Raw genomic sequence first — 19,060 nt, 5'->3', positions numbered from 1 at the left:
TGCTCCTAATTTTCAGAATGTTTCTTTTAGTGGTTTTCAGTTTATTTATTTATTTTATTTCAGGTGGATTGCAGGGGGGCAGAGAATGCTGCTATTACGATTGTTTTCTGCTATACCCTTTTTTTAACATTTTAATTTTAGTGACTTGTATATGTTCTATTTATAGCCTGCCTTCCCCCCTTCCCCCCCAGAAGCTAAAGGTATCATCTATGCTCCCTTCTCTACTTTTTCCCACCCACAAAAACAATCATATGCCGTACAGCATCTAAAATTACCCATGGATTTCTGTACCAAAAGTGGGTTCCCCTATTTAGCCCCATTTTATCACCTCAATCGCTGCATCTCATTTGGGTACCTGTCCAGTTTTCTATGCATTTCGATCTGGGAAAACAAAAACCTACCAACACATGACCATGAATGATATTGCTCAGGATGATTTGCCTTGGAACTGAATTATGAAAAAAAGGAAGTCAATGAGGCTGCAAAATTTAGAAAAACATTTTGTATGAGACATTTGGATACCTCTGGTACATCATAATTTAAATAGGTGTCAGAATGCATAGTTTATTGGGAATTGTAACATATTTTTTTCCTTCTATCAAATTTATTTTTAGAAAGTATAAATGGAAGTGGTTAAAGAAGATGACAAAGTAGATGTCAGGCCTGGAAAGCCATCTTTTTCATTGGATCTTCAGGCCTGCCCACATTTACTACTGTGGAAAATTGGGAGGGGGATTGTATGGAGCCAGGGTGATATACAGTCATAATAACATTCCTTTCTCAGAGGGTCAAGGACATCTTGCCCTGCAACTGGACGACTGGAACTGGGAGGCATCTCCAGTTGGGAGGGTGCTTCGATTGGATCATGTGATGGACATGTGGGTGCTGGGCAGGGACTTGGACTTTCCTTTGGGTGGGGAAATCCTGGAAGCTTTCAGATTCAGGTTTTCCCAGATGTGCCAATATGACATCTCTAATAAAATGAAACTTTGATGAAACTCAAGCCTCGGAGTTTTCTTTCATTGGGGGTGTTACTTGGAACCCTGACAGTAGAATAGTTTGAGAAGTTTCTAGTCTTCTTCATCCCAGCTTATCCCTGACAAGGTGATATAGAAGATACGTCTGCTGCTGTTTGATTTTTGTCAAGGGGCATCCTTCAGTCTCAAAAGACTATGGTATTGTGCTCTGGAAAGAGATCCTAAAACATCATCTAGTGTAACTAAAAAGGCCAATTCAAGAGTGGCAATCCCTTCCACACTGAGGGCAGACACATTCTGTCCCCTGCTCAGCCCCCAGATTTTGCTGGTTCTGGGGCTGCCTCTTTGCCTCCGTCAGCCAAACAAATATCTCTCCAAATTGGAGAAGGCCATGCTGCATCTTTAGCCTCCAAGCTGAACAATCAGAGATCAAGGTTTCCCAGTTGTTAATGTCCATTCCCAGGGCCTTTGGTCCCTCTTGCAGATATTCTTATATCGCAGCTGCGATCTCCCTCTAAGGCACTTTCCCTACACTAATTCTCCATACAGGAGATCTTTCAGAATCTGACCATCAGCCATTCTCACGACCTGCCCAAGCCAGTGTAGACATCGCTGCTTCAATAGTGTATACATGCTAGAAATTCCAGCACGTCCCAAGACTGCGCTATTTGGATCTTTGTCAAGGGGAGTCAAGGGCCCCACAAAGTCCACACTGATTGTGTTGGATATCTTGAATGACCCAGAAACCTCTTGCCTCATGTGAGATTCCTCCCTAGTTATGAGGAAGATCTCTAAGTAAAATGACTGTGAGATCTAAAATGGCCAACAAGTGATCAACTCAACCATCCTCCTGTTTCAGGTGCAGTGGGAACTGAGAGATTAATCTGTTGGAGGAGGTTGGAAATGGCTTGCCTATCTTTTGTGAACTGAGCCATTAAAAAGAAACCTTTTTTGTTTGTTGCCCAATTTTGCCCTTGACATCTTGATGCAGCATACTTGGATGCATCTCCTAATTATATCTGCACAACAGCTTCTGAGGCCAGTTGGATTAAGAGGCAATTACTGGCCCAAAATTACCTAGTGAGCTCTATAATCAACTGAGTTTTTGAATCTGGCTTCCCTGACAGAAATCCAACATTTTTATCACTGTATCACATTAGCTCTCAAACTCAGATAAGGAGCATCCTTTTCCAACCCCAACATTTCCAGATTTAATAAGGTTTCTACTTGACTTCAAGGGTTCCTCATCATATAGTTTTCTATTTTCATTCAAGTGGGCATGAACCATCTCTTTCCAAGAACTGCCATTCAGCTTTGTAAGCATAATGATCACAGAATGGAACCAGTAATATTCAGTCTCATGCTCTCATTCAGATTTAATTCCAGGATGCAACTGGAATACATATTATTATCTTGTTTTGCTCCATGTTATCAGCTGCATTAATCAGTAGTGGGTTTCAATTTCGTTTGTTTCCGGTTTGCTCGCAGGTGCACACATACACAGAGATGTCCAGGCAGGTGGGCAGAGCCTCCCGCTGCCGCTACCAGTTTGCCCGATCCAGGGTGAACCGGTAGCAACCCACCACTGGCATTAATGCAGGAACAGAGACAAACTATATACGTGAACATCATATCACATGCTGAACTTTATTGGTAGGTTCATACCACAAACTAAATCTTAAATCTGGTTTAATGAATGACATCCCCTGTGTTCACATGACATGGTATAATATATGCCCCGGTTCATACAACCTGGTAAGATTATGGCTTGCTTTCACAACAACAAACTATCAAATTCCATTTCAGCTTTGTCTACCATGTTATAAAATCTCATCCAATATTTTGCACCACTTGTGGTTTGAATGTAAATTACTTACCTTGTTTTATGAGTTCATGATACTAAAACCAGTTTGACGCTGTCTTAGAACTTTATAGGTCTCTCTGCCTGCATTCTTTTGGTACTTAAAAATTTTATGATGTACAGTAATATCTTAACTGTTGTTTTTAATAGACATATACTTTATAGGACTTGACAAAGCTTCAAAGGACATGCTTTGCTTTGATGGAGATTTTTTTAAAAAAAGCACTCTTCAAAACTCATTCACAGAGTAATGTGTGAATATGACCTTTTCAATAACCACAAGAGGATTTTGTGTATATGTAGCGTTATACCAAAGCCAATTCCAATTCCAAATTCCTATTGCAGAAGAGATTTTAGAAACAAAACATAGAAACATGACCACTTTTCTTTGCTTTTGGTAGTGGAAAATTTTATAAAACAACTTTAAAACAGCAAAACTCCCTTCCAAGCTCCCTTTGCATGTGATTCATTTTGTCAAGTGAAATAGGTCTTTGGTCACTCCTATTGTAAAGTTATAACGCAAAACTATGAAGTTTGCGTGTATTGTAGTTTGATCCTTGGTACAAGGTACAACTACAACTACAATGAGCATCCTTCAGTGCTCATATCTCAAGTCTTTAAAGATTGTAAGTCTTGTGACTAATGATTGTAACTAATTATAAAATACTTCTGGCTAGGTCAAAAACAGGACCAGATATGATCTCCTATGCATTCTGGAAACTTGAAGTACATGCAGAGTTTTGCTGGCTTTTGATAAAGCAATGGATGCATTTCGTTAAAAGAAATCTAGTATTATTCCAGAACAATTGGCTTAGCCTTCTTGTCTATGTAGTATGAATGGTTATTTAATGACTTATAGGTTTCGTTGATATCCATCATGTTTTTCCAATAAGTTTTTAATAGTCAAGAAGCAATGTAATGAGTTTAAACTTTGCTTAACAATATCTTCAAGAGATACTTGAGATAAAAATTGAATAAAAGAATAAAGGAATGAATGAATAAAGGAATGAATGAATGAATGAATGAATCAATCAATCAATCAATGGCTCAAGGAGATGGGTGATTCAGAAATATGATATATATTTTTCATATTTGTAGATTACCCATCTCCTTCAAATATTCATTCATATATTGTGTGTGTATGTGTACACAAAAAAATAAAAAGATAAAGATAAAAGTGTATGAATTTACTGTTTGGTTTTATAAATATTCATCATGTCTTATGAAACAGATTTTCTCTTACAATTTTTAATTAAATGGTTCAGTAATTATCTATCTATCTATCTGTCTATCTATCTATATCTATCTATCTATCTATCTATCTATCTATCTATCTATCTATCTATCTATCTATCTATCTATCTATCTATCTATCTATCTATCTGAATAAAGTCATAGGAGGAGAAAATTAATATTTCACTGCTTTCACAGTGTACAGTAACTCATGTCTGAAGCCTCTGAGTTGATGGAGTAAATTGATAAATCATATTGTTTCGTCACAAATAGGATAAATTTGTTAAGAGTTTGGACAGAACTTGGGGTCTGGTTAAAATGTTTCTTTAATTCATTAATGTTTCTACCCACAGGAATTAACATAGGACATTGTATGAACCCACCATTGATATTGTTTTTGTCTGATTTTTTAATTATCCTCACTACTCCAGTAGCGCCATTTTTATTAATCTTGCTGAATTATACTGCTTATTTTTAACCCTCTTTAAGCAACCCAGATTTATGTGTGCATGGGTGGAAAGTAAGATTATCTCTATAAATAGACAAATGGTTTGATTATTTTTTCAGGTAGTATTATGCACAATGACACATAATGGTGCAGCTGCAAAAGGATAAAGAAACATTCCATGATCCCACAAAAATGTCAATGTTTTAAACAATGTCACACTATATTTCAACAAAGTCTCATGACATCAAAATGAACTTTTGATCATTAAAATTGGTTCAGAATCATGTTGATATTGAGTGCCATGGCTATTGTATTTTAGTTTCATAAGTTAATATGACATAAATATATTACGTAGCACCTAGTTTAAATACATACTGTTTCTTAAATGCCATCGATTTGAACAGCCTGATCCAAAGCGGCTTTTAAAACAAAGTAAGCTTAAATAAGGGGACCATGTGTGCAACTTGGATCATGAATTGCTCCCTCTGGCTGGGGAATAATCCATGCATTCAAAATGTTCAGTTATTACATATATTAAGCCAGGATTTTTCAGTGGAATTTTCCATTTCTCTCCCTTTGTTATTGCAGTCCAGTATATAATGACATTGTACCAAATTTGTGAATTATGATTGCTTCAATAACATTCTTTGGCATGACGGATATGTATGATCTTGTGCAAAGCTTTGGGGGTGGGGGGTGCTTTGCTTCAACAAAAGCTCTAGCTAAGTGTTTTTCTCAAAGCTGTTTCACCGAAATATGAAAGAGACACCTAGCTTTGCTTCATTCTTCTCCACTGCTTTGTTGCAGCATTCTCCAATATAGCTGGTGGAGGCTTCCATATTTCCATCAGGTTGTACACACTTAATATTTCACCATAGTGACAAAGAATTTTTCATCATAATTAAGTTGTCGACTCTGAAGCTGGCCTGGCTCAGGCCATCTTGGAGCTTCAGTGCTGCCACACTGGAGCTGAGAGATAGGGAGGGGGGATTAGAGATAGCTGGGGTTGTGTAGTCAAAATAAAATACTTCCTCTTGGGAACTAAGGATGTTCTCACATCTGGCCAGAGGAAGGAGGAGTGATGTCACCAGGCAGCACCTTGACTGGACCATGTGACTGATTGAGGTTGAGGGAAAACCTTTTACTTTTAATTAGATGAAAGCCATGGGAACATTCAGAGTCAGTTTTCACCAGATTCATGCCAATATGATATATCCAATAAAGCTATTCTTTGAGGAATTCATCTGCCTCGCAGTTTTGCTTGATATAGGTTGGAACCAGCGGTGGTATTCAGCTGGTTCTATTTGGGAGAACCAATAGGGGCAACTGCGGGATGCCCGCCCACTCGTGCGAACAGCATGATATCCCATATTTTTATGTTTTCAGCCCTCTGCGCATGCCCAGAAGGCCTTGCTCATGCGTGCGTGCACATTTGCAAACCAATAGGGAAGGTAAATGAATACCATCCCTGCTTGGAAACCTAACATAAGTTATTTGAAGAAATGTTTAAACATAAAACATAGTAACACAATCTCTGAGCTTGCATATTTTCATATATATATATATGAAGCAGAGAAAAGAAGGGAGGAAGGATAGTACCTTGTTGAATAATATCAGATATAACAGCAAGATAATCTTCCGGCCCTTGATCTGTTGTCATCAATTGGTTCCATTTGTCAATATTCAGTGTCTGATAGATAAGGGCTGAATCTTCTACCCCACACAGCAAAATGGCCACCCTTTCAGGTGGCTGAAGAATCTTGTCCAGAAAATATCTTTTTTTCACATTCAGGCCCTTTAAAAGACCGTTTGATATTATCAACAGTTTGCATCTGTAAGAGCAAAGAAATGGCACTTCTGAATGGTGAATCAATCCAGCTTTTAAGTTGTAAAGTAAGATCCTGTCTTCTAATACAATGTGCTTGAAAATTGATTTTAAATACAGAGCCCATTCCTTGGCAGCTTCTTCATAGATAACAAGGATGCTCTGTGTATTTTCTGGGGGAATAGAGAAAAGAAAACATTTCAGAACAATTGTCACTTTACATTACTGTAGAATAATATCAGAAGCTAATATTCTGAAGGGGTTCAATATCTGTGTGTAGTTGTAAGGAACAATTTAGCATCAAAAACAGATGTATAAAGACACATTTAAGAAGTTGGCATACTTTCCCAGCTCCCGGTAAGCATACAAAAAAGACTGAAATTTCATGTTTTACCATTACATTGTTAAAACCTAAGAAAATCTTGTAAGATTTCAGCATTATCATCTGGAAGCTTGCAATTTGTAAGTAGGAGACCACCAAGGTCCCTTCCAACTTTGTTATTCTGTATTCTGTTAACTTTTGCTCAGAATCTCATGACCTTTTTGTGGTTTAGGGGTGCAGATTAAGACTCCGTGGGGTACTCTGGTACTTACAATCTTTGGTGCTTGTGGGCAATATTTCTTGGTCTCAGTGTTACGATCTGACTGGCAGATCTCTAGAGCAGGCTGAGGAATTCTGGGAGTTGAAGTCCACAAGTCGTAAAGTTGTCAAGGTTGGAGACCCCTGCTCTAGAGCATTATGACCAGTGGTGGGATTCAGCCAGTTCGCACCACTTCAGGAGAACCGGTTGTTAACTTTCTGAGCAGTTTGGCAAACTGGTTGTTGGAAGAAATCATTAGGGCAGAGAACCGGTTGTTAAATTACTTGAATCTTACCACTGATTATAGTTCTTATATTTGTCCAATTCATGCCATCTTTTGCCATGAACAGAATATTGTTTTTCAAAAATAAGGTGAGCTGCAGATCAGGATACTGTCTAAATGTATAACATGACACCAAAACTTTGTTTCTCCATAGTGAACAGTTTGCCCATCAATTTTTTTGCATGTAGATCGGTGAACTGGCAATATAATGTGGCTTTGCAGGACTGCTTCAGTACGCACTGAGAAAGTTTGCCATAAATAAAAACCACTAGAATAGAAGCAGTATTAAAAGAGATCTGTAGAACATCAGCCATCCTGAGAAATTGGAGATGTGCTTTGATCAAATGTCTTGCTCTTTTGACAACAGAAAAGAGGCTTCTAAATTCCTTAGGACATTACAGGCAAAATTTAGTAATTTATACAAATATTTATTATAATTTTATTAATTAAATTCTGAAGCAAAATCGCTAAAATGGACACTGTCCCAACAAAGCTGGAGTACCTTTAGATTTATAATTCTGGTGAGAGAAAGATTTTGGGTCAGGGAGAGAGACAATCACCCATATCAAGGGAAATGTTTGGCCTAAATGTTAAACATTATTGGATTGGATTTATTCATAGGGCAGCTGGAGATGATGAGGGGATTGAAAACTTCCCTTTCCATCTGTTGCTACCATGATGATTTCAAGAGCTCACCACATAAATATCTATTTTGGGGAAGCCCAAACTGTGATTGATAATAATTTGGTTGGCAAAATAAAGGAACTACAGCTTTCCTCCTTGTTGCTGTGTCATTAATGCTAAAACAGGACATCCAAAACAGGACACACACACACACACACACACACACACACACTCTCTATATTCCTGGAGAGAAAGAGGGAAAATGTTATTTTTTTTCTAAAATGTTTTGTTTTGTAAAAAGAGCTCAACAGAAAAAGTTTTGCTTTTGGCAATCTTTGATAACACCATACGATAACTGAATAAACAATTCCACAGGTGACTTGACCCAAAGAACTCATTCTTATCCTTATCAAGAAATTGGCTTTTGTTAATCTTGGGAAAAATAGTTCTCACTCTCACATCCAGTTTCTTTATGTAGAGAGTTTGATAGAGATGATAATAAAGGTAACTAATTTTCCAAACAGGTGGTTAAATTTCAATTAATTTCCATTTGGAAACTCAGCTATAGACTGTCTGGTTTTAGATGTGGATGCAGCTTCCAAAGTAAAATCACTCCCTTTAACAGCATTTTTTAAGCCTACATGGTTTTATTGGATGCAGGTATTAGAAGCATAAAAAATGAGATTAATGCTAATGAGACTTCTGAAACTTCATGAGAAAACACATTCTCCTTGTAAGCTTTTCCAACTTTCTTTAAGACAATCGGCGGGATGGCAGGGATGGGTCTTGTGGATATTACTTGGGCTGAGTTTGATCCTGTGACTCCCGATGACATGGACAGGTTGTTGGGTAGGTTGAATCCCACCACATGTTTATTGGACCCGTGTCCCTCCTGGTTGGTACTGGCCACACGGGAGGTTACACGAGGCTGGATCCTGGGAGTTACCAACGCTTCCTTGTTGGGGGGTACCTTTCCCACTGCCTTGAAAGAGGCGGTGGTGAGACCCCTCCTCAAGAAGCCTTCCCTGGACCCAGCTGTATTGGCGAACTATCATCCAGTCTCCAACCTTCGCTTTCTGGCGAAGGTTGTTGAGAGTGTGGTGGCATATCAACTTCCCCAATACCTGGATGAAACTGTCTATCTAGACCCATTCCAGTCTGGCTTAAGACCTGGATACAGCACTGAGACGACGTTGGTGGATGACCTCTGGAGGGCTCGGGACAGGGGATGTTCCTCTGTCCTGGTTCTTTAAGATCTCTCGGTGGCTTTTGATACTATCGACCTTGGGCATTCTCCTGGACGATCGGCTGTCTTTAGAAGAACATTTGACGGCTGTTGCCAGGGGAGCATTTTATCAGGTTCGCCTGATTCGCCAGTTGCGCCCTTTCCTTGACCGGGACTCCTTACGCACGGTCACTCACGTCCTCGTCACTATTGCAATGCTCTCTACATGGGGCTCCCTTTGAAGAGCACCAGGACGCTCCAGTTAGTCCAGAATGCAGCTGCGTGGGTGATAGAGGGAGCACTGTGTTGCTCCCATATAACACCTATCCTGCGCAGCCTTCACTGGCTGCCGGTAGCCTTCCAGGTGCACTTCCAGGTGTTAGTGACCACCTTTAAAGCGCTCCATGGCTTAGGACCGGAATATTTACGAGACCGCCTTCTGCCACTATAGCCTCCCAACGACCTGAGAGTGGGCCTTCTCAGGGTGCCGTTGACCAAACAATGTCGGTTGGCGGCCCCCAGGGGGAGAGCCTTCTCTGTGGCAGCACCGGCCCTTTGGAATGAGTTGCCTCCGGGTTTACGCCAACTTCCCGACCTCTGGACCTTCAAGCGGGAATTGAAGACTTTATTATTTTATCGGGCGGGACTAGCCTAAGTGTATTTTAAGTGTATTTTAATTGTAATTTTAAGGGGTTTTAAGTCGGTCTTAGACCGTTTTAGTTGATTGCCTTGTTAAATATTTGTTTTTAAATTCTTTTTAAATTTGTTATTTATTTGCTGCATTTTAAGATGGCTGTACACCACCCTGAGTCCTTCTATTTAATTTTTTATTATTATTTGCATTTATATTCCGCCCTTCTCCGAAGACTCAGGGCGGCTTACACTATGTCAGGCAATAGTCTTCATCCATTTGTATACTATATACAAAGTCAACTTATTGCCCCCCAACAATCTGGGTCCTCATTTTACCTACCTTATAAAGGATGGAAGGCTGAGTCAACCTTGGGCCTGATGGGACTTGAACCTGCAATATTGCAGGCAGTTGCTGTTAATAACAGGCTTCATTAGCCTGTTGAGCCACCAGAGGCTCCTTTGGGAGAAGGGCGGTATAAAAATTAAATTATAAATAAATAAATAAATAAATCATCACCTTAATCTGCTGACTATTGGGGTAGATATTCCCCCATATATTAAACTTATATAAAACTTTTCAAGTTGACCTGTGAACAGTTGCCTAATAATCCAACATTCCTTTGTAGATCTCTGTTTCAGTTAAGTCATTAGATCAGGTCAAATGCCCTATGCACGGTCACTCACGCACTCGTGACGTCTTGCCTGGATTACTGCAATGCTCTCTACATGGGGCTCCCCTTGAAGGGCATCCGGAGGCTGCAGTTAGTCCAGAATGCGGCTGCGCGGGTGATAGCTGGAGCCCCTCGTGGCTCCCGTATAACACCCATCCTGCGCAGACTGCACTGGCTACCTGTGGCTTTCCGGGTGCGCTTCAAGGTGCTGGTGACCACCTTTAAAGCGCTCCATGGCATTGGGCCGGGTTACTTACGGGACCGCCTACTGCTACCGAATATCTCTCACCGACCCGTGCGCTCTCACAGAGAGGGTCTCCTCAGGGTGCCATCAGCGCGGCAATGTCGTCTGGCGACACCCAGGGGAAGGGCCTTCTCTGTGGGGGCTCCCACCCTCTGGAATGAACTACCCCCCGGACTTCGTCAGCTTTCGGACCTCCGGACCTTCCGCCGCGGGCTTAAAACATATTTATTTAACTGTGCAGGACTGAGCTAGATTTTAAATTACTGGTTTTAAATTGGGTTTTATTCTATATTTTAATTCTAAATTAACGGGCTTTTTAGAATAAGTTTTTTAATTGTTTTTATATTGTATTATGTGTTTTTAAATGCCTGTACACCGCCCTGAGTCCTTCGGGAGATAGGGCGGTATATAAATTTGATCAATAAATAAATAAATAAATAAACAAACTCGTGTGGTCACAGGGTCGTCACATGATGTGTTGTGACTTTTCCCCCCTTTGCTAAACTGGGCATGGGTGTGGCCAGTACATGATGCATCAGCCCGTGGACCACGAGTTTGACAACCCTACATTGGATGAATAACAGACATAGCTGTTGTTGAAGTATACCATTAACTACCCTGATGAGATAGGTTCCTTAAACCCACAGCATTCAGTTCAAAATCATTCTTCGACATTTCTTTATTTTAAAGTGTATTCTCTTTATAAGCTTTTACACAGTAACATTATTATTACAAGAGCATGGTTAATTTAAGATGACACAACATTCACACATTACCTGACACTTCTATGCCTCAAGATTTATAAGTTTTTAACATAAATGATTGAATCATATGTAAGAGAGAATGATATGAGCTACCAATTTCAGTACTTCTTTTGAATTCATCCTGATTTTACACTGAGTTAATCATTCATATCTAATATTTATGGACAAATACTTGGGGCAATGCCATTTTCTCTTCCAAACAATAAAACATTTCTGTGTCGAATACTGTTTTTCACATAAATTTTCCTGAAATAAACCAGCCAAGCCAAATCATACTTCCAATCTGTGGAATAGATTACAAAATACAAAATAAGAGTTGGAAATGCACCTTGGAGGTCATCTAGAAACAAACAGAAGACCCTATACAATTCCAAACAAATGGCTGTCTAATCTCTTCTTAAAAACATCCAGTGATGGAGCACCACAATTCCTGAAACCATGCCATTCCACTGATTACCATATTTTCAGAGTATAAGACACACTTTTTCCCCCCTAAAAGAAGGTGAAAATTTGGGTATGTCTTATACATCAAATGTAGCCCCGCCCACCCACCGTCCCCCACCCTCCCAGCAATTTGCCTCCTTGCAGCAAACAGCAAATAGCCTGTTTCAGTTTCAGCTTCAGCACAGCCTGATTAGCACAAGCAGCTGATGGTCGGTTGGGTCAGCCTCCCGACTATCAGCTGTTTCAGGCCGCAGGGATTGCCATTGCCTATTGCTGCTTCTGTGTGCCCCATTTTCAGCCTCTGCATCCCATTTTTGATTTCTGCACACCCCATTTTCCGACCATTCCAAACTCCACCATCTGGAATGGGCAGAAAATGGGGCACACGGAGGCCGAAAACAGGGTGTGTGGAGAAGGCAATAGGCTATGGCAATCCCTGCAGCCTGAAACAGCTGATCTTCGGGAGGCCAATCCAACCGAGAATCAGCTGCTTGTGCTAATCAGCTGCTTGTGCTGAAGCTGAAATGGGCTGTTTTCTGTTTGCTGCAAGGAGGCAAATTGCTGGGAAGCAGAGGCAGATTTTTTTTTCTTATTTCCCTCCCCAAAAAAGGTAGGTACGTTTTATAGTCTGGAGTGTCTTATACTCTGAAAAATATGGCAATTGTTGTCATTGATCAGAAATTTCTCTTTAATTGTAGGGTGGATTTCTCTTTGATAAGTTTCCATCTGTTACTTCTTGTCCTTCCTTCAGGTGCTTTGGACAATAGGTGCTTTCAAGAATCAGAATACCTATAGTACGGTATCTTACTTCAGATCTTTTGGGTCACTAACGACATACTGTAGGTTGACTTAATTCATATAAACTTCATTTCCTCCTGATTAGACAAGCATAAGAATGAAAACTCTTAACTGTAACGAGAGAACCGGTCAGATGCTACAACTAGAGCTGTTTGAAAGAGAATTTCTCAATTAATGAAAGTTAAATGCTGGTGGTCCTCAATTTATAACTAGTTGTTTAATAACTGATCAGAGTAACAGCAGCATTGAACACAGTGACTTGTGATCGGTTTTAACACTTACAACTGTTGCAGCATCACTGTGGTCACATGATCAAAATTCAGACACTTGGCAACTAGCATGTATTTATGGCTGCAGTGTCCTGGGGTCATAAATCATCTCTTGCAACCTTCTGACAAGCACAATCAATGAGGAAGCCAGATTCACTTAGCAATCATGATATTAACTTAAAAATTGCAATGATACATTGAACAATGGTGGCAAGAAAGATTGTAAAATGTGGCAAAACTCAGTGAACAACTGTCTTGCTTAGCAACAGAAACGTTGGGCTCAATTGTAGTCGTAAGTCGAGGACTACCTGTGCTAATATCACTTGACTAAGAATTAATCTTGAATTCTTGTTACAGCTAAAGGTAAAGGTTCCCCTTGCACATACGTGCTAGTCGTTGACAACTCTAGGGGACGATGCTCATCTCCGTTTCAAAGCCAAAGAGCCAGCACTGTCCGAAGATGTCTCTGTGGTCATGTGGCCGGCATGACTCAACGCCAAAGGCGCATGGAACGCTGTTACCTTCCCACCAAAGGTGGTCCCTATTTTTTCTACTTGCATTTTTACGTGCTTTCGAAACTACTTGACTAAGAATTAATCTTGAATTCTTGTTACAGCTATCTTAAGATAATTTGCACTCATTCGTTAGATCTACTTTACAGATACATCTAAATTGGACAATAATTTGCAGACAAGCTATGCATGTGTAAGTGTTTATTTTGGGTAAGAGATAAAATAAAAAGACAAATGAAGTGTAATTCTACCTGTGATATGCATACCATTGAGAATAAGATCCTGTTAATGGCACCAGGTGTACTGATCATCAACAAAATGACAAGGCACCATTTTATATAACAATCTATACTGGTAGCCTGACAGCTCCGGTTTATTTCTACAAGAAGCATAATAGATCTCTTTTCCAGACAGAATTGTCACATACTCTGGCAGTTGTAGAGTGGAAAGAAGTCAGCCCCCAGACATGTTTTTAGAATTTTAAAAAGGTGGCATGAAATGCATCTTTGTTTTAACTGTAAAAGTGTTACGTGTTTGGGTAAGTCTGCTTATCATATATGTGTGTGTGTCATATGTGTAATGAACACTAACTGTAGTATATATCTCAGTTTAATTTGATGGCTTGTATTCCACCTTGACTACTCAGATCTCAATAATAAATGATTTCTCTCTCTTAGCCCAACCCACCTCACAGAGTTGTTGTGAAGAAATAGGAAGAGGAAGGTTTCCTTTATATCTATGGTGGGATTCAACATTTTTTACTAACGTTCTGTGGACATGGCTTGGTGACGTGGCATGGCTTGGTGGGTGTGGCTTGGTGGGTATGGCAGGGGAAGGATACTGCAAAATCCCCATTTCCACCTGATCAGCTGAAACTCAGGAGGCAGAGAATAGATGGGAGCGGGGCCAGTCAGAGGTGGTATTTACCAGTTCTCTGAACTACTCAAAATTTCTGCAACTGATTCTCCAGAACTGGTCAGAACCTGCCTCCTCTACTTTATATAACATATACATTATATGTTCACTGCCTTGAATTATTTGTAAAAATAATAAAGTTGGGATATAATTGAATGGATAAATAAATCAATACATTTCATTTTCTCCCTGAGAGAAATAGCCCTAAGAAATTATTTTGTTAAAATTATTCCAAGCCATTTAAAAGCAATAATAAGCAAACCTACTAATTTGCTTTCTAGTCAACTTCTCATTTCCCTTTATTTGTTTCTGCCCATTTCTTTATCAGTGTGTGACCTTTTGATCTCAGAAAATCATTATTGTAAGAACCCAAGCATATGTGTCCTGTCCCATAGGCATTTCTCTGCATACCTTTCTTGATGTTTAACTTTCCATAATACAATTTTCAGAACCAAATCTTTACTGAATGTTCTCCAGCCTAATCATTATCCAAATGAGAAACTGGACCTCTCCTTCAATTAAGATTTGTACAAGTCAGCAACAAGGTGTGGAGATACAGAACAAGTTGAAACCTGAGCATCAGTGGGGGATTTCAATTTTTTTTACTACCAGTTCTGTGGGTGTGGCTTGGTGGGCGTGGTGTGGCTTGGTGGGCGTGGTTTGGTGGGCATGGCAGGGGAAGGATACTGTAAAATCTCCATTCCCACCCCACTCAGGGGAAGGTTACTGCAAAATCCCCATTTCCTCTCAATCAGCTGGGACTTGGGAGGCAGAGAATAGATGGGGATGGGGCCAGTCAGAATTTTTACTACTGGTTCTCCAGAACTGGTTAGAACCTGCTGAAACCCACCTTTGCTGAGTATGGATTGCAAGGAGTTTCATTGACAACTGAAATCTAGAGATATTAAAATTTGAAGCACTTCAATCACTTTGTTGTTTTATAGGTCATAGAGATATGGAGTTAAAATAATATACTTAGGCTACAGAATTCAACTCCCTACATAATACAATAATAATAATAATAATAATAATATTTTAATTTGTATACCGCCCTTCTCCCGAAGGACTCAGGGCGGTGAACAGGCAGATAAAATATACATACATACAATAATTAAAAACATCCCTTAAAAAACTAATTTAAATGCCCAAAATATTAAAAACGTACTTCCCCATAAAATCACAGAATTTTAAAAACCCATCCAATAAAAATAAGAATCAGGCTAGTCCAGCCATACGGAATAAATAAGTTTTAAGTTCGCGGCGAAAGGTCCTAAGGTCAGGTAATTGTCGAAGTCCGAGGGAAGTTCGTTCCACAGGGTGAGCCCCACAGAGAAGGCCCTCCCCTGGGGCCGCCAGTCGACACTGTTTGGCTGGCGGCACCCTGAGAAGTCCCTCTCTGTGGGCGTGCGGACGATGGGAGATAGAAGCCGGCAGTAGGCGGTCCCGTAGATAGCCGGTCCTAAGCCATGGAGCGCTTTAAAGGTGGTAACCAATACCTTGAAGCGCACCCGAAAACAACAGGTAGCCAGTGCAGTCTGCGCAGGATAGGTGTTATATGGGAGCTCGAGGCGCTCCCTCAATAACCAGCGCAGCCGCGTTCTGAACTAGCTGAAGTCTCCGGTGCTCTTCAAGGAGCCCCATGTAGAGAGCATTGCAGTAGTCCAGGCGAGAGGTAACGAGCATGAGTGACTGTGCATAAGGCATCCCGGTCCAGGAAGGGCGCAACTGGCGGATCAGGCGAACCTGGTAAAATGCTCTCCTGGAGCGGTTGCCAAATGGTCTTCAAAGGACAACCGACCATCCAGGAGCACGCCCAAGTTGCGTACCTTCTCCATCGGGGCCAATGATTCACCCCGACAGACAGCCGCATCTGCAGCTGACTGTACCGAGTGCCGGCATCCACAGCCACTCCGTCTTGGAGGGATTAAGTTTGAGCCTGTTCCTCCCCATCCAGACCCGTCGGCCTCCAGACACGGGACAGCACTTGACAGCTTCACTGGGGTGGCCGGGGTGGAAAAGTACAGCTGGGTATCATCAGCGTACAGTTGATATCTCACCCCAAAGCCACTGATGATCTCACCCAGCGGCTTCATATAGATGTTGAACAGGAGGGTGAGAGAATCGACCCCGCGGCACCCCACACATGAGGCACCTTGGGTCGATCTCTGCCCCCTGTCAACACCGTCTGCGTCCGATCAGAGGTAGGAGGAGAACCACCGATAAGCGGTGCCTCCACTCCCAACCCCTCCAACCGGGCGCAGCAGGATACCATGGTCGATGGTATCAAAAGCCGCTGAGAGATCTAATAGGACCAGGGCAGAGGAATAACCCCTATCCCTGGCCTCCAGAGATCATCCACCAGTGCGACCAAAGCTGTCTCCGTGCTGTATCCGGGCGGAAGCCGGACTGGAGCAGGTCTAGATAGACAGCTTCATCCAGGTACTGGGGTAGCTGACATGCCACCACACTCTCAACAACCTTCGCCGTGAAGCGAAGATTGGAGACTGGCCGGTAGTTCCCTAAAACAGCTGGGTCCAGGGAAGGCTTCTTGAGGAGGGGTCTCACCACCGCCTCTTTCAAGGCCGCGGGAAAGACCCCCTCCCGCAAAGAAGCATTTGTAATCCCCTGGAGCCAGCCTCGCGTCACCTCCTGAGTAGCCAGTACTAACCAGGAGGGACACGGATCCAGTAAACATGTGGTGGCGTTCAGCCTACCCAGCAACCTGTCCATGTCCTCGGGAGTCACAGGATCAAAGTCATCCCAAACCACCTCAACAAGACGGGCCTCAGAACCCTCGCCTGGATCTACCCAATTTTGATCCAATCCGTCCCGAAGCTGAACAAGACCCCCCAATGAAAGTAACCCTGCCAGAGAGCTGTTGAGTCAATTTCTGAACACATCCACTCAAAGAAAGCCCCTTCCTTCCTTGGGTCATGGAGACAAATTGTTCTTAATTTTAGAACATTATTAATAAAATTCAGCTAAGCTTTGCCTTCTTACAATGTAAATCTATTGTTCTACTGTTTGGAAGGATGAAGAACCTGTAAGGTATCCTTTAATACATAAACAGTGCTATCATAACTTATCTTCTGTTTTCTCTTGAAAATTTATTTATTTATTTTATTTTATTTTATTTTATTTTTATACCGCCCTTCTCCCGAAGGACTCAGGGCGGTGTACAGGCAAAAGTAAAAACAACACAATATACAAATTAAAATACCATTTAAAAACTTATTAAATTAGCCTGAAATTAAAATTTTCCATACTAAAAACCCCATTTAAAATTAATAAAATTTCCCTTAAAACTAATTTAAGCCAGCCCCGCGCGGATAAAAAGATGTGTTTTTAGTTCGCGACGAAATGTCCGGAGGTCAGGTATTTGACGTAAACCCGGGGGAAGCTCATTCCAGAGTGTGGGTGCCCCACAGAGAAGGCCCTTCCTGGGGCCGCCAGCCGGCATTGTTTGGCGGACGGCACCCTGAGAAGTCCCTCTCTATGGGAGGCGTGCGGGTCGGTGGGAGGCATGTGGTAGCAGCAGGCGGTCCCGTAAGTACCCAGGTCCTAAGCCATGGAGCGCTTTAAAGGTCATAACCAACACCTTAAAGTGCACTCGAAAGCCACAGGCAGCCAGTGCAGCCTGCGCAGGATCGGTGTTACATGGGAGCTACGTGTAGCTAACCGCTAAACTCCTCGGCTCGTCCTGCAAGGGTCATCCCGCACCTCCTGATGTAGGAGAGAGCGGGTGACCAAACAGGGCGGCCGGGCGGTTATCTGCCGACGCAATGAGGGTGGAGGCGAGGAACGCCTCGCTTCCCTCATTGCCACTAGGTAGGTCCTAGAATAGGACCTAACTAGTGTCCGATCAGTTCGGGCGACTGGACCTCCAGGTGCTCTCCAGGCGTCTTCTCCGGCGTTTCATCTCCCTCAGCCCCTCGGAGCCACAGGGTCGAACTCATCCCAAATGGACTCAACAAGACGTGCCTCCTCTCCCTCGCTTGGATCATCCCAAATTCGATCCAGACCGTCCCTCAGCTGAGCGATTTTATCGTATTGATAACCGCTAAACTCCTCGGCTCGTCCTGCAAGGGTCATCCCGCACCTCCTGATGTAGGAGAGAGCGGGTGACCCGAAACAGGGCGGCGGGGCGGTTATCTGCCGACGCAATGAGGGTGGAGGCGTAAGAACGCCACGCTTCCCTCATTGCCACTAGGTAGGTCCTAGAATAGGACCTAACTAGTGACCGATCAGTTCGGGCGACTGGACCTCCAGGTGCTCTCCAGGCGTCTTCTCCGGCGTTTCATCTCCCTCAGCCCCTCGGAGCCACAGGGTCGAACTCATCCCAAATGGACTCAACAAGGCGTGCCTCCTCTCCCTCGCTTGGATCATCCCAAATGGACTCAACAAGGCGTGCCTCCTCTCCCTCGCTTGGATCATCCCAAATGGACTCAACAAGGCGTGCCTCCTCTCCCTCGCTTGGATCATCCCAAATGGACTCAACAAGACGTGCCTCCTCTCCCTCGCTTGGATCATCCCAAATTCGATCCAGACCGTCCCTCAGCTGAGCGATTTTATCGTATAGATAACCGCTAAACTCCTCGGCTCGTCCTGCAAGGGTCATCCCGCACCTCCTGATGTAGGAGAGAGCGGGTGACCAAACAGGGCGGCCGGGCGGTTATCTGCCGACGCAATGAGGGTGGAGGCGAGAACGCCTCGCTTCCCTCATTGCCACTAGGTAGGTCCTAGAATAGGACCT

General features: G+C 42.3%; 1 protein-coding gene across 2 annotated transcripts in view; it reads right to left on the bottom strand.

Annotated features, from left to right (window-relative positions):
- BANK1 (B cell scaffold protein with ankyrin repeats 1) overlaps positions 1 to 19,060 on the bottom strand; it is a 213,993-nt gene that overhangs the window by 161,503 nt on the left and 33,430 nt on the right. For both annotated transcript variants that reach the window (XM_058193544.1, XM_058193545.1), the window contains exon 2: positions 6,119 to 6,517. In XM_058193544.1, coding sequence (XP_058049527.1) covers positions 6,119 to 6,517 — 399 coding nt within the window. The remainder of the gene's footprint in view (positions 1 to 6,118; positions 6,518 to 19,060) is intronic.

Source organism: Ahaetulla prasina, chromosome 8, assembly GCF_028640845.1.
Source record: "Ahaetulla prasina isolate Xishuangbanna chromosome 8, ASM2864084v1, whole genome shotgun sequence".
Lineage (NCBI taxonomy): Eukaryota > Metazoa > Chordata > Lepidosauria > Squamata > Colubridae > Ahaetulla > Ahaetulla prasina.
Note: the sequence above shows the minus strand (reverse complement) of the source record. Positions and strands in the feature narration are given on the sequence as shown.